Genomic DNA, 23,965 nt, shown 5'->3' on the forward strand with positions numbered 1-23,965 from the left:
TCTTAGACTCTGGCAGTCAAGTAACCTTGGTACATGCTAGCTTGGTGGACCCTGGAGTAATAACAGGTTCAACTGTGGGCATTAGTTGCATACATGGCGATACTAAAAACTACCCCACAGCCTGAGTAACTCTTGCCACGCCCTTGGGGGCCAAAAGACATCAGGCGGTGTTTGTAAAGACTATGTTGCATAGTGTAATCCTGGGGAGAGACTTTCCCTTATTCTGGGACTTGTGGAATATTAAAAATGGCGTGAACACCCCGGTTGAAGAAAAACTGGTGAACGATACCCTGGGGTTAGCCCCTGAGCCAGTGGAACAAGATGATAAGGGACCCAACACAGGGGTAGGCCAGAATCTGTAGACTCTCCTCTGGCTGTGTTTGCAGGCGATGCGGACACGCTAGAGGATGTTATAGAGATGCCAGGTCTTGAGGTGGCCCGTGATAATTTCGGGACCGCTCAACACCAAGATCCAACTTTAACAAGGGCATGAGAAAATGTGAAGGTCGCTGAGGGAAACCCAGTGTACCCAGGGGCTCAAAATGTGTTTCCACATGTGGCAGTGCAACAGGGCATGCTATACCACATTGACAAGATGCGAGGAGTGGTGGTGGAACAGCTAGTGGTACCCAAATCCTTTCGTCAGGTGGTTTTAGACCTGGCACATAAACATCCCTTGGGGGGCCACCTGGCGGGAGAAAAGACAAAAGACCGTATTCTGCAACGTTTCTTTTGGCCGGGTCTGACGGGAGATGTAACTCGGTACTGTCAATCCTGTCCTACATGTCAGTTGACTGCGCCTATGACACATTTTAGAAGCCCCCTGGTACCCTTGCCAATAATAGAGGTGCCCTTTGAGAGGATAGCAATGGATATAGTCGGTCCATTAGTTAAATCTGCCAGGGGTCATCAATACATTTTGGTGGTACTGGATTACGCCACCCGTTATCCGGAGGCTGTACCCTTACGGAATGCCAATGCAAAAGCAATTTCAAAGTTAAATCTGCCAGGGGTCATCAATACATTTTGGTGGTACTGGATTACGCCACCCGTTATCCGGAGGCTGTACCCTTACGGAATGCCAATGCAAAAGCAATTTCAAAGGAGCTTTTGAACATGTTTTCTCGCACAGGCATTCCGAAAGAGATACTTACGGATCAGGGGACCCCCTTTATGTCTCGTATTCTCAAAGAACTATGTAAATTACTAAAAATCTCCCACCTGCGTACCTCAGTGTATCACCCTCAGACTGACGGTCTGGTCGAGCGCTTCAATAAAACCCTAAAGGGGATGTTGAAAAGGGTAGTGGATAAGGACGGGAGGGATTGGGATATTCTCCTGCCATATCTCTTGTTCGCCATACGAGAGGTACCCCAATCCTCCACGGGCTTTTCACCTTTTGAATTGGTCTATGGGCGGTGTCCCAGAGGCCTGTTGGATATTGCCAAGGAGACTTGGGAGCAAGAGGTGACTCCTTACCGCAGTGTAGTTGAACATATAACACTTATGCAGGACAGAATTGCGGCAGTTATGCCAATAGTCAAAGAATGTTTGGAGCGCGCACAACGCGCCCAAAGCAGGGTGTACAACCGGGCGGCTATAACACAAGTTTTTCAACCCGGGGATCGAGTGTTAGTCTTGGTACCTACTGTAGAAAATAAATTTCTTGCAAAATGGCAGGGGCCATACGAGGTGCTGGAAAGAATAGGTGAAGTGAATTATAAGGTACACCAACCAGACAAGAGAAAACCCCAACAAATCTACCACGTAAACTTGCTTAAGTCCTGGCGGGACAGAGAGAGTCTGGTAGTGGAAACTACCCTTGATAGTGGGCCTCGAGTGGCACCAACATCTGAGGTAAGTGACCCCCAGATAGTACCACCATAGGTGGGTATTGCAGACACGCTATCCAAGACCCAAATACAAGAAACCAAGGAGTTTGTACAGAGAAATGCAGATATTTTTTCAGAACTACCTGGCCGTACTCACCTAATTAAACATGACATTGTCACCGACCCTCAGACACGTGTACGGTTAAAACCGTATCGAATTCCTGAGGCTCAGAGACAAGCCATTGCCTGGGAAGTAGAGAAAATGCTGGCGCTCGGGGTTATTGAGGAGTCCCAGAGTGAGTGGGCTAGTCCTATCGTGCTGGTGCCCAAGCCCGATGGGACTATCCGGTTCTGTAACGATTTTTGCAAGTTGAATGAGGTATTGAAATTCGATGCCTACCCCATGCCAAGAGTTGATGAACTTATAGAGAGACTAGGTTCAGCCAGATACATATCCACTATTGACTTAACAAAAGGATATTGGCAGATTCCCCTCACTGACTCTGCCAAAGAGAAAACTGCCTTTGTTACGCCACAGGGACTGTTCCAGTACCGGGATATGCCATTTGGTTTGCATGGAGCCCCAGCCACCTTCCAACGACTAATGGATATTGTCCTAAAGCCCCATGTCCAGTATGCATCCGCATATTTGGACGATATCATTATCTTTAGTGATAACTAGGAAACTCATTTGCCAAAGGTGCAAGCTGTCTTGGACTCTCTAAGGGCTGCCGGGTTGACTGCCAATCCCAAGAAGTGTACATTGGGGTTGGAAGAAGCTCGCTATCTGGGATACATCATTGGTAGAGGAGTTATAAAACCTCAGGTAAACAAGGTGGACGCCATTCAGAATTGGCCACAACCGGTCACCAAAAGACAGGTCAGAGCCTTTTTGGGGATCGTTGGTTATTACCGGCGGTTCATCAAAAATGTTGCTACCATCGCAGCCCCACTCACGAATCTTACGAAAGGGGTCAACCTCTGTCTCAATAAAGTGGAACGCAGAAGCAGAGGACGCCTTTCAAAGGTTGAAAAAGGCTTTATGTGACCAACCAGTGTTGGTTACCCCAAACTTTACACGGGAGTTTATTGTTCAAACAGATGCCTCTGGTGTTGGCCTCGGCGCGGTGTTTTCACAAGAAGTGAACGGCGAGGAACACCCAGTGGGCTATCTAAGCAGAAAACTTACGGAGGCAGAACAAAAATACAGTGTGGTTGAGCGAGAAGCCTTAGCTGTGAAGTGGGCCCTGGAAACCCTGCGCTATTATTTACTAGGGCGCCGATTTAGGTTAGTGACGGACCATTCACCCCTGACATGGATGTCCCAGGCAAAAGAGGGCAATGCGCGGGTGACACGCTGGTTCTTCGCGTTACAAAATTTAAAATTTTCAGTGGAGCACAGAGCAGGCACGGCGCATGGGAATGCGGACGCGTTGTCTAGAACGCACTGCTTGCTAAGTCATTGTGTCCGACCCCACGGGCTCGAGCAGAGGGGGGGAGTATACATCACATAAGAGACACTGTGCGTGCTGTATATACATCACATAGGAGATACTGAGACTGCTGTATACAAAACATAGGAAAGACTGAGCCAGCCTGCCCTATATATATCATATAGGAGACACCGAAACTACTGTAGTTTCATCACATAAGAAACACTGAGACTGCTGTATATTGTGAGATGCCGAGGGGAGAAGTACTAGAGAACAGGTATGTTTCCCCTCGGTTAATTTCATATGTCTCCATGTATTGATTGTGGAGCGGTTTGGCCCATGCAAATGGGCTGGGAAAAGCTGGGAACATTATATCTGGCTCAGCAATAAGTTAGTCACTGAAGCCTGTTTATTTCAGTGTAATTTTGGGCTCGGTTTTTCCTGGAGCAATCAGTAGGAATGGCAGTGGGACTGGTGGCTCCCTTCTCCACATTCAATCCAGGGTTTTGATTCCTCACTGGATCAGCTGAAATAATCAGGAGGCATTCAGAACAGGGAGGCTGTTGAGGAGAGGGACAGGCTCATGGCTGCTGGGGCTGAGACTCCATACCTCCACTGGCTGTGCTGAGGAACCCACACAGTAAGAGAATACTGTTTTGTTTGTTACATAGGTTTATTTTGTAGTTAGCATTCTGTTGTTAGTTAGTGGCCAGACGGCCTTAGACATTTATTTTCCTGTTTTTTGCATGTGTAACACTGAGGCATAAGTGTACACAATAAACACGGCAGTGGCCGTATCTGTTTTGAACCTGCCAGTCTGCCGCTGCCATCTGTGAATCCATAGCCACTCGCTTGGACCAAAGCAAAGATCCCAACTGAGCTATATCATCATACAGGATATACTGAGACTGCAGTGTATACATCACATTGAAGACTCTAATACTGCTGTGCATGCATCACATAGGAGACACTTAGGCTGCTATATATACATCACATAAGAGACACTAAATAAATCACACTAAAGGATACTTTACACACTGCGATATCGGTCCCGATATCGCTAGTGTGGGTACCCGCCCCCATCTGTTGCGCGACACGGGCAAATCGCTGCCCGTGCCGCACAACATTTCCCAGAACCGTCACACATACTTACCTGCCCGGCGACGGCGCTGTGACCGGCGAACCGCCTCCTTTCTAAGGGGGCGGTCCGTGCGGCGTCACAGCGACGTCACTGAAGCGTCACTGAACCGCCGCCCAATAGCAGCGGAGGGGCGGAGATGAGCGGGACGTAACATCCCGCCCACCTCCTTCCTTCTGCATAGCAGCCGGGAGGCAGGTAAGGGGAGCTTCCTCGTTCCTGCGGCGTCACACGCAGCGATGTGTGCTGCCGCAGGAACGAGGAACAACTTCGTTACTGCTGCAGTAACGATTTTTAAGAATGGACCCACATGTCACCGATTAGCGATTTTGCACGTTTTTGCAACGATGCAAAATCGCTTATCGGTGTCACACGCAACGGCATCGCTAATGCGGCCGGATGTGCGTCACAAATTCCGTGACCCCAACGACTCCGCATTAGCGATGTCGCAGCGTGTAAAGCCCCCTTAAGGCTGCTTTCACACATCCGGCTTGAGCTGTGCGGCTCAATCCGGCTGTGCAAGCTATGCAACGGATGCAGTGAAAACACCGCATCCTTTGCATAAGTTTTTCCCATGCAGCCCGTCCGGTTTGTGCCACTTGCGGCATGCTACTGAGCATGCGCAGTGGCAAAAACCGCATGCGGCGGCCGGATGCGGTTTTTGCCGTATCGCGCCGCATCTGGCCGCCATAGGCATGCATTGAAAAATGTGCCGCATCAGCCATATGCGGCGCGATGCGTTTTTTTTTGCCGCACGAAAAAACGTGCCAGGCAACGTTCCATCCGGCTGCCGCATCGGCTAAATCTGCCGCATGTGGCAAAAAACGGATGGAACGCAAGCCCATGCGGCACAATGCGGCACTAATTAAAGTCTATGTAGAAAAAACGCAACCGGCAGCAAAAAAAAAACGGTTGCAATTTTCCTGCAAAGTGCCGGATTGTGCCACATTGCAGAAACCGGATGTGTGAAAGCAGCCTAATTCTACTAAGAATACTGTCTATACATCACATATGAGAGATTAAGACTGCCATATATGCATCATATAGGAAACACCAAGAGAGTTGTGTATACCTCACATAGGAGACTGCCGTATACATCACATAGGAGACACCAAGACAGTTTTATCAGCAGAAAATTATAACTAGAGGCCTAGTAAACTTGCTGCCAGGTAGTCCTCCATACCCATGAGACTCCTCCACCATTGATTACTAGCTTTCCGTCTATGCACATTGCATATAGAAAGCTGTCAGTTACTGGCGTGGGTGGCTGTTATGATCTGGTCACTGTGGGCGATCACAAAAATCCCATCAGCAGAAAAACACAAGAGTAGTTGGAACCTGAACTGACTGCAATCCCCTATCTGTCAGACCACACTAGAAGTAGCTGTGGAGCATTCCTAAACACACCTAGACGCCTCATCACAGCCAGAGAATCTTACTACACCTCACAGATAGTAATGAGGAAACCTATCTTGCCTCAGAATAGTCCCCAAAGGAATAGCAAGCCCCCAACATATAAAGCCAACGGTGATATAAGAAAACACAATACATAGATAGGAAATTAGCAAAGGCGAGGCCTGACTTCCTAGATAGAACAGGACAGGACAGATAACTGATTGCGACCAGCAAAAAACTCTGCAAAAAATACCAATCTCCTGATAATAAAAAATACTGAGACCACACGGACTCTCCCCAACTATATCAGGTACTCTTGTAAATAATGGGAGAAACAAAATACCAAAAAAAAACAAGAAATACAAAAGTGCAAATAATCATATAGAACAGGGAGAATCTCCCTTTTCTTGCAGTGGGGCCTGCAGAGGGGGAACCCCCATGCTCATCAAAACAGAAAGACAATTCCTCTACTGCAAGAAAACAGACTTAAAGCAAAAGTAAAAGAAATACTAACACCCTTAGGTGTGGATCAGGCAAAAAAAGCAAAGAACTTGCAACTTATCTGGAATGGTACAGGCACAGGATAAATGGAAGGACAAACTCCAAGCCAATTCAGAGACTGAAAATAAACATCTATCACCGGCCCCAGCCAGCAGACACTGCTCTACTATATAGCCCAGGCTGATCTGCAATTGGGCCTCCCAAACTCCCAATTAACTCCCACACCTGTTGAGTCACAGTCAGCTTCATCCCCAGTCCAGACCACCAGAGAGAGCTCCAAAAAATCACCCCCTCGGATGACATTCACAGCAGGGGCATTATACAGGGCTCCACATTCAGAGAACTACTCGATCTGTAACAAACAGAGGGATTTTTATCAAAATTACAGCAAGCTGTCAAGTAAGTGACACATTGCTGGATTAATGGGCTCTATCTCTACATCATGTTGGTGTCAGATGAGGAAGCAAAAATCTGGCGACAGATTCCCTTTAAGAGATTATGTCATTGTGGTCAGGCATCTAAATGTCAATGTACTAAGAAAGTTTATGGGGGGAAAAGTGGGCGATTTGGTGAATAGGTCAAATCAGATTACACTTGCACAAACTAGTACATTGTCTTCCTATGCTATATCTTTATAGTAATAAAAATGTGGGGTGGTGGAGTGTAGATAAGGAGGATCTGTATTCTGCCCAGAACTTTTGAGCAGAACAGATAGGATGTGATCTTTTTTAGTCAGTGATAACTATGGAAAATGTCATTGTCTCTTCTGCCACCTAGTGGACAAATAACATATTACATGCTGTGTACGGTTCTGTACATATATAAACTCTTGAAATTTCTTTCAGTTTTCAGAGTGAGGCAAAAATCTATGTATATAAAATATTCATATATATATATATTTATCCATATAGGCACGGCAACAAACAATGCACAGTGTGGTGACTGCCTGCCTGGTTTCTACGAAGATAAAAGTGAATGCCAGGCCTGTCCTCCGTAAGTCATAAGAATCATTATGAATTTTGTCCCTCAAAAGTAATCTGTAATGTCAAAAATCCAGTATGTGTCCTCCTGGAAGGATGTAATAGAGCAGGACGAGCCAATCAGACTGATTTTATTTATATCTATACACAGTATATATATCTGATATATAAAGCTGAGTATATGTGTGTATGTATGTATGTGTGTGTGTGTATGTCCGCTAAAGGAATCCGCACCGTCACATTTACAATCACAAAATTTTGCACAAACACCCTATGTGACTCAGGGAATGTCATAGACTATGTTTTGACGGGAAAATTTAACACCGTGCTTTACAGTTACGCTCCAAAAAACCTGGCTCCATTAAACTGAATGGAGGTGGGAACTACAAGCTATTAATAGCAACTGTCAGTGGTTGCTATAAGAACAAAATAAACTGTTAGTATAAGAAGCTTATGTGTGAGGTAATAAGATGTCAGTGGGGAGACTGATAGAGAGAGACAGAAAGAGACAGACAGACATAGAGAGACAGAGAGGGAGACAGGGAAAGAGAGGATAGACAGACAGGGAAAGAGACAGAGAGAGAGAGACAGACAGAGGCCGACAGGGAAAGAGACAGGCAGACAGGAAAAGAAACAGAGACAAGGAAAAAGACAGGGAAAGAGACAAAAACAGATGGGGAAAGAGACAGATACAGACAGGGAAAAAGACAAATGAGGAAAGACACAGAAAGACAGGGAAAGAGACAGACGAGGAAAGAGGCAGGGAAAGAGACAGGGAAAGACACAGGGAAAGAGAAAAAAACAGGGAAAGAGACAGAGACAAGGAAAAAGATAAGGAAAGAGACAGACAAGGAAAGAGAAAAAGACAGACGGGGAATGAGACAGACGAGGAAAGAGACAGGTGGGGAAAGAGACAGATGGGGAAAGAGACAGACGGGGAAAGAGACAGATGGGGAAAGAGACAGACGGGTAAAGAGACAGACGGGGAAAGAAACTGACAGACAGACACAGAGATTAAGAGAAAGACACAGACAGACACAGAGATAAAGAGAGAGACAAACAGACACAGAGATAGAGAGAGACAGACAGAGACTGATACAGAGACAGAGAGATAGACACAGACAGATAGAGAGATAGACACAGACATACAGAAATGGATAGAGAGAGAAACACATGGATAGAGAAAGACACACAGACAGACAGAGACAGACAGAGAAAGGGACAGACAGACACACAGAGACAGACAGGGAAAGAGACAGACAGAGACAGACACACAGAAAGAGACAGAAACAGACACACAGTGACAGACACACAGAGACAGACAGAAACAGACAGAGACAGATGGACAGAGACAGACAAAAAGACAGAGACAGACGACAGAGACAGACAGACACAGACAGAAACAGACATATATAGTATATATAGTGGAAACGTTTCAGTAAACCTCGTGCTTTATTAATTGAAATCCCTGGTGTTTATGTGTTTGCCCTCCCCTCACTCTATAACAAAATTCCACTACAGATAAAATATATAAATCTCATAGAAAACACAGCTCACAAGATCATTTTCTGTGTAAAACCTCTAAGTGGTAGTTATACAGTTACCAAATAGCAAATACTACTTGTTACGGAACAAGTCCGATGTACAAAAATTAATATACCAACAATAAACCATATAAAGGGGATAAATACCGCCACACAGTGATTATTTATTATCACCACATAGCGTCTGAATATAACCAACATCATGTTACTGGACAAAGTCAACAATACAAAGACCAATATGCCTATAATATCACATATTAGAGATAAATACCTACTCAACATGACCAGATCACACATTACCACCACATAGTAACTAAATAGCACCACCATACTGACCATCATCAGATGCCACTCTACTGACACTGATAATAACCCCACTGACATTATACAAAGGAGCTCTGCATATCATATAAGTCTCTTATAGTACAGATAAATCCACTGACACATTCAGTTAAATTAATTTTGACTTTTCTTCTTCATGTGGTGCAGGCCCCTATCTCTTCTTCCAGCCAGGATTCATCTCTGCAGAAAGTAACACACAGACATTTATGATTGATCACTTGTACAGCCGACTGCACACTTTCCCCCCCACTGCTACACTGTGCCAGATGAACAAAAAAAAGTGCCATAGAACAGTCCTGGTGCTCTGCACAATAACAGTGCCTCCATGGTGCCCTGCACAGTATCACTGCCTCCCTGGTGCCCTGCACTGTAATAGTGTCTCCCTGGTGCACTGAAAAGCAACAGTGCCTCCCTTTTTCCCCCTCAGTCTCCTCAAAAATAAAATATATTATAGAAGTAATGTGTCCATTTGTTACCCCCTAACAGTAGAAATCCTCCCTGTGAGCCTCCCATACACTATTAAAGGAGTTATCCGGCTTATTTTGCTTTTTTCTTTTTCATTTCATTATTGGGTAAACATTGGGGCAGGTAAGTAGATACTTACTACCTACCTGCGCTGCTGTCAGCCCCTCTCCTCCGGCTCAGAGTGGTCATGTGACCGCTCCTGACGGGATTTTGCTGCTTCCTGTGACATCACGTCGACAGGGGAAGGATGTTGTTGAGGGGCATCACAGCCAACTTCATGTTGCCGCCCTGCTTGATGGGTACGATGCGTGGAGTCCCCGCCCCCTTCCCCGCACCCTCCCACATATCCAGTAGTGCAGTGGTCTCAAAGATGCTGCCGGTATGCTGCATGCATGTGGCCCCTGATGCTGCTTGCGGTGTGCAGGCCCATGGCACCGTTGCTGATCGCTGCTTGTGCTGGTGCCACGCAGTCAGCACTTTATAGCAAATGACAGATTTCCGGGGGCTGTGCAGATACGAGCTCTGTATACAGCTACTGCAATGATCAGCCGCCGTCCAATCAGAGGCCAGCAACAGATCACTGGAGAAGCTGCATAGTGGGCTTCCATCTGCACAGCGCCCGGGAGTCTGTCCTCTGATATAAAGCGCTGTCAGCAGCGGCCCTTGATGCTGCTTGCGGCGTGCAGGCCTGTGGCCCTTGCTGATTACTGCCTGTGCTGGGGGCTGTGCAGTCAGCACTTTATATCAGAGGACAGAATCCCGGGCTCTGTGCAGGACCGAGTTTTGTATACAGCTATGGTCAGCCGTCGGCCAATCAGAGGCCAGCAGCGGATCACTGGAGAAGCTGTATACAGAGCTTGGCTCTGCGCAGTGCCTGGGAATCTGTCCTCTGATATAAAGCGCTGTCAGCGGCGACATCGGCAATGTTCATCAAGGGGACTGCAGCCGCAAGAAGCAGGACACCGAGGGAACAAGGACAGGTGAGAAGGATTTGTGTCTGGTTTTTTTTTGCGTGTGCCTAGACTGGCACAATATGAGACAATTCTACAGCAAGGAGCACTGCTACAAGAAGAAGAGCTCAAGGGGACATTACTAGAGGATTAACAGAAGGATGGGGCACAATACTATAGGATAGGCACATTTAGTACAAGATGGGCATTATTATACGATTGGCATATTACTACCTTATATGTGCCCATATTGTCCTCTGCTAGAGGTCTGTGCAGAATACTGACAGCTAATGAGTGTGCAGAGGGCGGGGCTGGACACTGAGGCCGGGCGGTGCCAGCTCGGACTGTGAGGTTTGGCAACCAAGGAAAGGAAAAAGTCAAGTTTGCTTGAGCTGCACGTAAATAAAGAGGCTGCAGAAATAAAGGGATAATTCAAGAGGAACAAAAGTTAGAAAAAAAATAAAAAAAATAATGCAGGGGTGTTTTATATGACAATACAGCACAGATTAGCTTAAACATTTTTGGAGTTTATGTCGGAAAACCCCTTTAATGAATATGTCTCCTTGTGTGCCCCCATGCATCTTTATGATTCCATTCAGCAGTAATGTCCATCTTTGTTCTCAAATACAACAGTAATTCCCCCTCCCAAGTGGTAACAATACAGTAGCATCCTACGCCATTCTATATTTCCCATCACTATGTTTTTTGTGGGGGGAATCTGAAGTAAACCCACACAAACACGGGGGAGAACATACAGACTCCTTGGTGGGATTAGAACCCAGAACCCCAACGCTGTCAATCAACAACACTATCCACTGAGCCACCATACTGAATGTTAGTAATGTAAGGGCCACAATGGGGAATATCATTAGAGTCCCCTATTGTGGAGTAATAATGTCCTCTATTCTGGCCAATAATAATGTCCCCCATCTTGGGACTCTTCTTCACATTTAAAAAAACAACAATTCTTCTCACCTGTTCCTGCTCCCATAATGAGCATCCTCCTCCTCCTGCACTATAGCGGGGCTGCACGTGGTAGTACTGTCATTCACCACTAGTGACCGGTATACCAATGTCAGCCTCCGGCCTTTCATTGGCCATTGCTCTGTATAGCCATTGCGGCGTAGGGAGCCGGAGGCTCTCTGCTCCACAATGCATTTCAACTGAAAAAACACATCTAGCTGAAAAAGTCATTGATGTTGATGGTTTCCCTTCCTCTATAAGCTAAGGGGTACTTTTCACGCTGCGACATCGTTAGCCGATGCTAGCGATGCCGAGCGCGATAGCACCCGCCCCCGTCGCACATGTGATATCTTGTGATAGCTGCCGTAGCGAACATTATCGCTACGGCAGCTTCACACGAACTTACCTGCCCTGCGACGTCGCTGTGGCCGTCGAGCCACCTCCTTCCTAAGGGGGCGTGTCGTGCGGCGTCACAGCGATGTCACACGGCAGCCGTCCAATAGAAGGGGCGGAGATGAGCGGGACGTAAACATCCCGCCCACCTCCTTCCTTCCGCATAGCCGGTGGAGGCAGGTAAGGAGATGTTCCTTGCTCCTGCGGCTTCACACACAGCGATGTGTGCTGCCGCAGGAACGAGGAACAACATCGTATCTCCTATTGGTGCGACATTATGAAAATGACCGACATTACACAGATCACCGATTTTCGATGCTTTTGCGATCGTTTATCAGTGCTTCTAGGCTTTACACGTTGCGACGTCGTTACCGGCGCCGGATGTGCGTCACTTTCGATTTGACCCCGACGATATCGCAGTAGCAATGTCGCAACATGCAAAGTACCCCTTAGTCACAGTCGCATCCACTACATATTTATGCAAACACCATGGATTTCAATGAATAAAATGCAAGATATACTTAAAATTTTCCCACAATAATGTATATCACTCTGCCCAGCTTCTACTTCTATATACCTTGCTGTCTACAGATTGTTCTGCACGTAGAACATGACAGGGGCCCTTTAAGCCAGGTACTGATGAGTGTTTTAGAAGTGTATTCACATTAAGATTTTGGGTCCCAACCAGACTCTGATTTTAAAAAAAAAAAAAAAGGCGCCTCTGTGGCTGCATTTGGTACTGCAGCTCTTCCTATGCACAAGAGTAGAAAGCTGCCATGTTTTCTAACCCTTTAAAAGACTTCTGCATTGCTGTGTCTTGTTCGCGTGCACATACCGATCAGAGAAATATATTGCATGTTGCTGTTTCCATTATACTTGGTTCACTCTTCTTTTATTTCCCCAGATCAATTAAACAATGTGAATTTACTAACACGAGCTGCTCCCCTGTGTGCACACCAGTAGAATCAAGTAAGTCAAACAGATAGGATGTACTGTATATGATAGATACCGTTTCCCCGAAAAAAGGACCTACCCCAAAAATAAACCATAGTAGTATTTTTGGGGCTGTTTTGAGGATGCTTGAACTATAAGCCCTACTCCAAAAATAAGCCCTAGTTGCAGTTCCATAAAGAAGTGTCCAAGCAGCAAAAAAAGTTAAAGGATAAAGGAGGACTCTTCATCAAAGAAAGCAGATAACCCCAAAAGAAAGCAGGCACCACCAAAAGAAAGCAGGCACCACCAAAAGAAAGCAGGCACCACCAAAAGAAAGCAGGCACCACCAAAAGAAAGCAGGCACCACCAAAAGAAAACAGGCAGCACCAAAAGAAAGCAGGCAGCACCAAAGAAAGCAGGCACCACCAAAAGATAGCAGGCAGCACCAAAAGAAAGCAGGCAGCACCAAAAGAAAGCAGGCAGCACCAAAGAAAGCAGGCACCACCAAAAGATAGCAGGCAGCACCAAAAGAAAGCAGGCAGCACCAAAAGATAGCAGGCAGCACCAAAGAAAGCAGGCAGCACCAAAAGATAGCAGGCAGCACCAAAGAAAGCAGGCAGCACCAAAAGAAAGCAGGCAGCACCAAAAGAAAGCAGGCACCACCAAAAGATAGCAGGCAGCACCAAAAGATAGCAGGCAGCACCAAAGAAAGCAGGCACCACCAAAAGAAAGCAGGCACCACCAAAAGAAAGCAGGCAGCACCAAAGAAAGCAGGCACCACCAAAAGATAGCAGGCAGCACCAAAAGAAAGCAGGCAGCACCAAAAGAAAGCAGGCAGCACCAAAGAAAGCAGGCACCACCAAAAGATAGCAGGCAGCACCAAAAGAAAGCAGGCAGCACCAAAAGATAGCAGGCAGCACCAAAGAAAGCAGGCAGCACCAAAAGATAGCAGGCAGCACCAAAGAAAGCAGGCAGCACCAAAAGAAAGCAGGCAGCACCAAAAGAAAGCAGGCACCACCAAAAGATAGCAGGCAGCACCAAAAGATAGCAGGCAGCACCAAAGAAAGCAGGCACCACCAAAAGAAAGCAGGCACCACCAAAAGAAAGCCGGGACCACCAAAGAAAGCAGGTAGCAACAAAAGAAAGCGGGCACCACCAAAAGAAAGCAGGCACCACCTAAAGAAAGCAGGCACCACCAAAAGAAAGGAGGCACCACCAAAAGAAAGCAGGCACCACCAAAAGAAAGCAGGCACCACCAAAAGAAAGCAGGCTCCACCAAAAGAAAGCAGGCACCACCAAAAGAAAGCCGGGACCACCAAAAGAAAGCAGGGACCACCAAAAGAAAGCAGGCTCCACCAAAAGAAAGCAGGCAGCACCAAAAGAAAGCAGGTAGCACCAAAAGAAAGCAGGCAGCACCAAAAGAAAGCAGGCACCACCTAAAGAAAGCAGGCACCACCAAAAGAAAGCAGGCACTACCAAAAGAAAGGAGGCACCACCAAAAGAAAGGAGGCAGCACCAATGAAAGCAGGCACCACCAAAAGAAAGCAGACACCACCAAAAGAAAGCAGGTAGCACCAAAAGAAAGGAGGCACCACCAAAAAAAAGGAGGCACCACCAAAAGAAAGCAGGCACCACCAAAAGAAAGAAGGCACCACCAAAGAAAGCAGGCACCACCAAAGAAAGCAGACAACCCCTCCCCCCTCCCAAAAAAAACGCACTCACGAGACCCCAAAAAACTACAATTGGCAAGTGCCGATGGTGGATGGGCTCTCACACAGAGATCTGTGTCGCTGTCAGTTCCCTCGCCGTTCCAGCTACATTGTACTGCCGTTCTCACAAACAGATCGGGTACCAGTATCACTCCGTGCGAGTGATACTGCAACCAGTCACCAGGGGGAGCCAACCGCTGTAGAACACATGAGGACCTGACAGTGACGCAGATCTGTATGTGAGAGTCCATTCACTTGCCAACTCTCATTGTTTGGGGTCTGGTTAGTGCGATTCTTTTAGGGGGTATCTGCTTTCTTTTGGGGTAAACTTAGCAGTACATAGAGAATAATAAATGTAAGCAGGTAATTTAACCCTTTGTAAATATGGTGTGTACACACCACTAAAGGGCTGGTTCTGCACCATGAGAATAGCAGAGCAGATGAGAAAATATCCATCTGACCCAGTAATAGGAGAAACAGAAAATGTTGATGTTCCAGAATGTGATGACTGATTATATATGAATAAATGTTGATTTTTTTTGTTCAAGAATAAATGTGGATTGTTGTTCATGGGAAAATATAAGACATCCCCTGAAAATAAACCCTAGAACATCTTTCAGCAAAAAAATAATATAAGGCCCTGTGTTATTTTTGGGGAAACGCAGTAGCATCCCATTTTATTTCTGTTTGCTAAAATGTTAGGTTCCTGCAGCCACCACTAGAGGGAGCTTAAGAGCTTACTGCATACTGTTTATACACTGAGCTCAGTAATAACACAGTCTGCAGAAGGCTCCCTCTAGTGGTTTCTGCATTCTCTATGCTTATACGTATTTTTGTATTAATCCCGTTATTACTTATTTAGAAATATCCGTGGCATATATACTGACTGGAGCCTTCCTGCTTCTTCTCCTACCATTTGGTGGTCTTCTTATTCACAAGCACAAGAGAAAGAAGAAAAACCAAAAAGGTCAGTCTATGACGGACATATTACAAATGATTGCTTATACTGTGTGCACTAATACACCACCCCCTGGTCAGTCATAATAGTGCAGTAACTGTAAATTCCAAATTCAAGTATTGAAACTCTAACCTATTAATTTATAATAGTAAAAAAGAAATAAAAAATTACGGTACTCAGGCATCCAAGAATTTTACCATTATCGTTACCATGTCTCTGGCAGCCATTGCAGAAGAGTCTTACAGTATAACAGACTCCTCTCTCTAGTTTTCACAATACAAAATACATACGTTATGAAATAGATCTCTTGGACCTGGTGAGGCTGGGGTACTTACTCTGACAATTCATGGCAAAATCACCATAATTCTAAAATCTTAATTAGCATCCTAAGAGTTTAGCTAGAGAAAGACTCCTAGCGCATTCAATCTCCACCCACCCAGTGTGACAGCTGCAGCTTGTACTGAGCAGTGTGAGATCTCAACTGTGAGGGGGGGCACTGAGAGCTGCTGATCTGGCTAAATAAGACAAAACAATCACTGATCTCGGGGAGACCAGCCAGAGAAAACACTGCCGGCAGCCAGCAAAGGCGCTCAACACAGTGAAATCCTAGGTGCATTGCCGCCTGGGAAGTATGCAAATCAAAAAAGGTCCGTGGAGCCTCGGTTAGGAGTCTCGACACAAAAAATAGACAGATATGCCTCCAGGAAGGACCTAGCCAGGGAGTGGCTCTTTTTAAGGAGACCACCATAACCACCATATTAAGTGGTCCTTTTAGTCAATATCCAACTCATTGACGAGTTTAAAGATATGACAAGGGAAATTGCACCTAGGATTTCACTGTGTTGAGCGCCCTCGTTGGCTGCCGGCAGTGTTTTCTCTGGCTGGTCTCCCCGAGATCAGTGATTGTTTTGTTTTGTTGGTCTACTAGGCATTGCTCCCACATGGCCAGAATCCTACTCCACACTGATGAGGGGCAACACCCCGAAACAGCTGTCTGTGGATGGATGCCTAGTCTTGGTATTCCTCTTGTCATATCTTTAAACTTGTCAAAGAGTTGGATATTGACTAAAAGGGCCACTTAATATGGTGGTTATGGTAGTCTCCTAAAAAGAGCCTTTCCGTGACTAGGTCCTTCCCGGAGGGATATCTGGCTATTTTTTGTGTTGAGACTCCTAACAGAGGCTCCATGGCCTTTATTGATCTGGCTAAATGGGAGAAGAATAAGATAAAACCTTCATAAAGGCTCATATGGCCATTCTGACATGGATTTTTTTAAAGTAAGTACACCAGTCTCATCAGGTCTAAGATATTTATTGTGTATTTTAAAATCTGGCCCAATGGTTCTCTTAGAGCAGAAAAAGATCTCACAATTTGCATTTTTAATCCCTTGATCTTCCGGGATATAGACAGCATCACTTATTTATTGCACCCACTTATCTATATATCTTTGCTGAAACAGAAATGTAGTCTTAAAAAATGGTAATAGCATTATTACGAAGGCGTCCAATAGGGTAGCTGTCTATTAAAAAAGCCAGGAGATCGCAGCTGTTAGCGGACACAGTCAGTAGAGTGCCAGCTTTTTCTCCGTTCCCCCCCAATTAATCTATTAAGGGGGATACTAGTGATTTTAAGAAGGCAGCCACCAGGAGTTTTTTTTTTTTGCACCAAACCACATAGGAAAACAATAGCAAGAGTTACAACATTGAAATTGCAACATCCAGAATGAACAGTCATGAAATTATGGAAATCACAGAATGCCATGTTGATGATCCGCAAATGGTGGAGAAAAGGAGAAAATATATTTAAAGCATCTTGATTTATTCAGTATGAAGTATGAGCTCCACGTCCAGAAATCCCGGCACTTACAGACTGCACTGCCATCACTGAGATGTCACGTTCCTCTCTGCTTGAGAGTTTTGACAGGCTCAGGCCACACACATTAAATGGGTTTTGTTTCTTTTTGGCACACTGGGGGTTACTATCAGTTATTGTGGCAGCAGCAGACTCTCCAAGGCCGCTCAGCTGTTCCTGTTGATGTCCACTTCCTGCCTGAATAAAACCCTCTGCCTCCAGCAGGGGGTGCCAGTTATTCAGTATCATTCTGGAGCTGGGCTTGGAGGTGGACGCATTTCTTACTGCTGCTATAGTCTGGTGCTTTGTTGTGTAAAAGTGTTATCCCAGTGTTAGTCCTTTCCCTTTACTCTTCTCGGTACCTTTCCCCTGTTGTTAAGAGTTATTACCCCCCTGTCTGTTGTTTGTTTAGGTGGGGTTTTTTGGGGTTCTTCATCCCAGTCTGTCCTCTTGGATGGTGGGTGAGGAGGGCACATTACTATCAAGGTCAGGACAAGAGATAGGGAGAGGCTGGGGGCTCAGACGTCACTACCTTCCAAAGTAATTCTAGGTTGAGGGCAAGCCCATGTTACCTCCCTAGCTTGAGGGTAAGCGGCAGGGCTCCCCCTTGCACTCAATCTCCCAATATCGTCAAGTAAGCCGTGACGGGAGGTCTTTACTGGTTTGAAGGTTCTTCGCTGAATGCACTTGGGCAAATTATCAAGATCTGCCGCTGGCAGCTGTTTTGCAATTGCCCATCAATGTGTTTATGGGAGACAAGTCTGGAGATGCAGCAGCCATGGTAGAAAATTTAGGCAACGTGGAGCCTGGCATTGGGCCATTAACAGCTCCTGTGATTCCATAATTCCACAACTTTTCTTTCTTGCGCTATATTGCCATGATGTCACAAAACTTTTTGTGTTTTTGATGTCACAAAACTTCTTCAACATTTGGGCTTCTATTATGGAAATTAAGTTATGTGCATTTTTTCATTGCATTTTTAGTACTTTTTTAACATGCGTTTTATGGCATTTTTGACTTTGTGTTTTTTGTCTCTCCTTGGTGTGTCATGTTTTAATTAAAACTGCTTTGTTTTTGATACTTTCTGGTATTTGGCTTTGACTAAACTTTATTGATGTAGTCTTTTGCAGATCTTATGTGTTTTTAGTGTATTTTTCCCTTGTGGATTTTCTGCAGCTAATGCGAGTTGATCTTACAGTAGTTGACAAAGGTTGCGTCTTCACTTATTTAGCACTTACTGAAGAATACAAACAGATGAGTTTTTCATTTTTCGATTGCAGTGTGTTTATTTTCAGTACTTTATTGTTATTTGATATTTCATATTTTACTATGATTTATAACATTTTCTATTCTTGATTTTTAGGAGAACACGTCTTCACAGTGGTAAGATCACATTATCTGTTACAATATTACAGTAGATGAGCTTTTAAGAGGTGTCTAGTGTGAATTCACCTGTCACAGAAATGTTTACAACTGAAAATCAGCTTTATACATCTGAAAAATTTAATTTTGGAGACAAGCGCATGGATAGGTTCAATGCAGGTGAATGGAAAGTTGCAGAAAATCTGCAGCATGAGAATACAGCATTAGGCCCGTTTCACAGTCAGTGAAAAACACAGACGTTCTTCACTGACGTGTAAAACACGCACATGTCCCTCCATGTGCCGTGAATCACGGCACACGTGGGTTGTCTAAGTGCAATCCGGGCTCCGTTCTCCGTAGCCCGTGATTGCACTTAGAGATCAACTCACCTGTGCCCGCTCCCGCTGTCCATGGTGCTGATCGCTCCCGTGGTGCAGCATTCGGCCGGCGCTGACCCCCGCAGTAGCTGCTTCCGGGTCGGCTGTGTCGTGCATTCATGAATATGCGCGACAGTAATGAGCCGGCTCAGAAGCAGCAGGGAGAACGGGCTGCAGAGAGCGTCGCTGGAGCCAGGTGAGTAAAAATGATTTTTATTTTATATGCAGGTTTTTTCCTGACACGTGTCTCACGGATCTCACCACTGGGTGGTCCGTGGGACATCAGTGATGCCAGAAAAAATGGACATGTCTCCGTGCGGCAATCACGGACACAGGTGTATGCCGCACGGAGACACGTGCAGTGAAAAATCACTGATGTGTGAGCAGACCCATTCATTATAATGGGTCTGCGTATGTCCGTGATTCTGGTACGTTTAAAAAAAAACACAAACGTACCAGAATCACTGACGTGTGAAACAGGCCTTAAAGGGAATCTGTCAGTAAGAGCAACCTTTCTAAGCCGTCTATATGGTTACACGGGTCAAAGAGAGCTGAATAAAATGATACCTTGATATCTGCGATCCGATGTTTTATTCCTGAGAAATCCACATTTTTCTTATATGTAAATGAGCTCTTCCAGGCTATGGGGCAGATGCTGCCTGGAAGATAACTCCACCTCCAGAGCTTATTTTATATAGAAGGGGCGCCACCAGTGAGACATGTAACTAAATCAGGAGAGGACACATTAACTTTTTCTTCTTACAAACACATTTTTTGCAGCTCCCACAGCTCTGCTGTATTGCAATAATATTGTCAGACTGTCTACCTGTGAGACGAAGGCTGAAGCTGAGAGGAACCTGCAGATGTGTCAGTTATAATCACTCACAGCTCAGCAGTGGGATCAGGAGGGCAGAGAGAGGCCATTAAAACGCACTGATTTATAGGAAGGAGATTATCATTACAGGACTAGTAAACCTACTGCAAGTAGTCAGGTAGTCCTCCATATTCATCAGCTCTGTATAACCGCACCCCCAACACTGCTAGGTAGTGGCAAACTAGAGACTGTTGGGCCATGATGCAAAATTGGGACCTGCCCCACCCCCGCATGTTGGTCTGATGTACAGATGTATGGGCCATCGTAGTGTTCTAAATCCTATACAGACATAAGTGTTGTTCTCTCATCCTTCATAACGTAGTAATGGCCCCATCCTTGTCCCCTTCCTGGTACATATGTCCCCATCTTGGAACATGTCCCCCATTCTAATATATTTGTCCCATCCTGGGCCACTTCCTGATAAATATGTCACCCAACCTAGAACACATGTACTTGTCCGGGACCGCTTCTGTTATAAATGTCCCCATCATAGTATATACAGTATATCACAAAAGTGAGTACACCCCTCAAATTTGTGTACAATTTTTATTATATATTTTCATGAAACAACACTGAAGTTATGACACTTTGATACAATGTACAGTAGTCAGTGTATAGCTTGTGTAAACTTAGTGTGTCCTCTAAATAACTCAGCACACAGCCATTATTGCCTAAAGAACTTGCAAAAAAGTGAGTACACCTCTAAGTGAAAAATGCCAACTTGTTCCCCGGTATCATGTGACTCATTAGTGCTAAAAGGTCTCAGGTGTGAATGGTGAACAGGTGTGTTACATTTGGTGTTATCTCTCACACACTCTCTCATACTGGTCACTGGAAGTTCAGCATGGTATCACATGGCAAAGAATTCTCTGAGGATCTGAATAAAAGAATTGTTGCTCTCCATAAAGATGGCCGAGGCTATAAGAAGATTGTCAACGCCCTGACACTGAGCAGCAGCACGGTGGCCAAGACCATACAGTGGTATAACAAGACAAGTTCCACTCAGAACAGACCTCACCATGGCCAACCACAGAAGCTGAATGCACGTGCTCAGTGTCATATCCAGAGGTCGCCTTTTCATAATAGTCGTAAGAGTGCTGCCAGCATTGCTGCAGTGTTTACAGGGGTGGGTAGTCCGCCTTGTCAGTACTCAGACCATACGCCACACACTGTATCACATTACTCCTGCATGGCTGTCGTCCCAGAAGGAAGTGTCTTCTAAAGTTGATGCAAAAGAAAGACTGCAGTTTGCTCATGACAAGCACACTAAGGACATAGATTACTGAAACCATGTCCTGTGGTCTGATGAGAGCAAGATAAAACTATTTGCTTCAGATGGTGTCAAGAGTGTGTGGCAGCAACCAGGTGAGTAGTACAAAGACAAGTGTGTCCTGCCTACAGTCAGGCATGGTGGTAGGAGTGTCATGGTTTGGTGCTGCATGAGTGCTGCAGGCTATGGGCAGCTACAGTTCATTGAGGGAACCATTAATGGCAACATCTGTGACATACTGAGGCAGAGCATGATCCCCTCCTATTGGAAACTGGGCCGCAGGGCGGTATTCCAAAATGATAATAACCCCAAGACACACCTCCAAGACGGCCATTGCCTCGCTAAAGAAACTGACGGTAAAGGTGCTGCACTGGCCAAGCGTCTCCAGACCTAAACCCTATCAAGCATCTGTGGGACCTCCTAAAACGGAAGGTGGATGAGGACAAAGTCTCTAACATCCACCAGCTCTGTGATGTCATCATGGAGGAAGGAAGAGGATCCAGTGGCTCTTGTGAATCTCTAGTGACCTCCATGCTCAAGAGAGTTAAGGCAGTGCTTAAAAATAATTATGACCACACAAAATATTATCACTTTGGACCAATTTAGCAATTTTCACTTAGGGGTGTACTCACTTTTGTTGCCAGTGGTTTAGACATTAATGGCTGTGTGTTTAGTTAGTTAAAGGGCACCACATTTACAAGCTGTACACTGACTACGGTACATTGTATCAAAGTGTCAGATCTTCAGTGTTTTCTCATGAAACGATATAGTAAAATATTTACAAAAATGTGAAGGGTGTACTCACTTTTGTGATATACTGAATCCAGGGTCCATCCTGGTATATATGTCAAGATCCTCGTAAATATGTCCTCATCCTGATATGTATGTCCTTATCCTAAGGGTATGTGCCCACGATCAGGATTCACTGTGTCTTGGACACGGCGGGGCCGTGCGTCTCCTCTGCAGGAGAACGCAGGAGACCGCAGCTGCTTATACCCACCATCAGGGTTCAGTGCGCTGCGGTCTCTCGCTTGTGTTCTCCCTATGGAGGACGCATGCAAATCCGCAGCAAACAATTGACATGCTGTGGTCTGGAAAGCCGCACCGCAGGTCAGTGTTTGCTGTGGAAAAAACAAGCACAGTGGGCACGGGATTTCTAGAAATCTCATCCACTGTGCTTGTACTGTACAACGCAGCATTTTGGATGCAGCGAAAACACTCTACATCCAAAACGCTGCAAACACTGATTGCGGGCACACACACTTAGCCCCTTCATGGTATACAGTATATGTCCCCCATCCTGGTATACATATCCCCATCCTGGTATGTATGTACCTATCCTTAGCCCCTTCATGGTATACATGTCCCCCATCCTGATATATATGTCCTTATCCTGGGCCCCTCTTGGTATACAAAGTATTTTGCATCTGACATATAAAAAAACCAAAAACATTCATCTCACCTTCCCCCGCTCCCACGTCGCGCAGCTTCCTCCTCTGTAGCCAGGGCAGTGGCCAGCAGCTGACATTGGCATGCCTACTATGGCGACACATGACGTCACTAGCCAGCCACTGTTTGGCCAACAGCGTGTATTGCAGTGCAAGGACCCGACAGGTCTCTGTGCTGCAATGCATTTTATCTAGCTGTGCATCCTTGGACACACATTCAGCTAAAAAAGGCACTGGGGTCGACCACAATCGTTACACCCCAGCTGATAGGCAGCTTTCTGTGTACAGAGCTCAACATTCAGAGAACTGCTACCGGTAGATCTGCAACAGATAAAACAGTGATTTTATCAAAACGACAGCAACCTGCCAAGTACGTAACACATCCCTGGAATCAGGGTCTCTGCCCTTACATTATGCTGGGATAGCAAAAAACCTGGTGACAACTTTTGTGGTAAGTGTGCCACGTGACCTCACGGCTCTGGTGACTGGCTGAGCTTTCATTTTAAGCTCTCATCAGCATGCCCATGATGTGATCGCGGGTCACTGATGAATAGTAGGGGGTCTTCTGAAGACCTCCATGCTTGTCATAACAGCGCTCCTCTGAAACCTGCCTATGGCCGGACTTTAAAGAAGACCGTGATCTTTGCCTATATAGAGCAATGCTATGGTACTGCTGTATATAGCACAAGAAATCAGACGATCACAGGTTATAGTCACCTATGGGAACTATAAAGATCAGTGAAAAATAAAAGGAAAAAATGAAAAAAATTGAACATAAACATTAAAGTTCGAGTCACATCCCTTTTGCCCTATTAAAAATAAAGATAATTGAAAAAATACACCTATGCGGTATAGCTGTGTTCCAAAACAATCTGATCTACCAAAATGTAAACAATTACCACGATCGGTAAAGACTGTAAACAAAAAAAATTAAAAAGCACCAAAAGTGAGTTTTTTGGGTCACTGCAATAGCAAAAAAAATGCTGTAACAAGCGATCAAAATGTCATATCTATCCCAAAATAAGCCATCGCACAGCTTCATCAACTGAAAAATTAAAAAGTTACAGATCTTGGAAAATGGTAACCCAAATTTTTCAGATTTTTTTTTTACCTTAGTATATTAACATAATAAAAAGACTGGACATGTTTGGTATTGCCGTAATCGTACTGATGAGGAAAATCCAATTGCCAGGTTATTTTGACCACAAAATGTACATAGTAAAAACAATTGTGACTTTTCTATTTTC

The 23,965-nt window shown here is 45.3% G+C and overlaps 1 protein-coding gene across 1 annotated transcript in view; it reads left to right on the plus strand.

Annotated features, from left to right (window-relative positions):
• Window positions 1-23,965, plus strand: part of TNFRSF25 (TNF receptor superfamily member 25) — a 69,389-nt gene that overhangs the window by 37,273 nt on the left and 8,151 nt on the right. The window contains exons 5-8 of the mRNA XM_075327295.1: window positions 7,211-7,292; window positions 12,841-12,905; window positions 15,441-15,545; window positions 18,751-18,770. Of these exons, the coding sequence (XP_075183410.1) occupies window positions 7,211-7,292; window positions 12,841-12,905; window positions 15,441-15,545; window positions 18,751-18,770 (272 nt within the window). The remainder of the gene's footprint in view (window positions 1-7,210; window positions 7,293-12,840; window positions 12,906-15,440; window positions 15,546-18,750; window positions 18,771-23,965) is intronic.

The sequence above is a fragment of the Anomaloglossus baeobatrachus genome, chromosome 11, assembly GCF_048569485.1.
Source record: "Anomaloglossus baeobatrachus isolate aAnoBae1 chromosome 11, aAnoBae1.hap1, whole genome shotgun sequence".
Lineage (NCBI taxonomy): Eukaryota > Metazoa > Chordata > Amphibia > Anura > Aromobatidae > Anomaloglossus > Anomaloglossus baeobatrachus.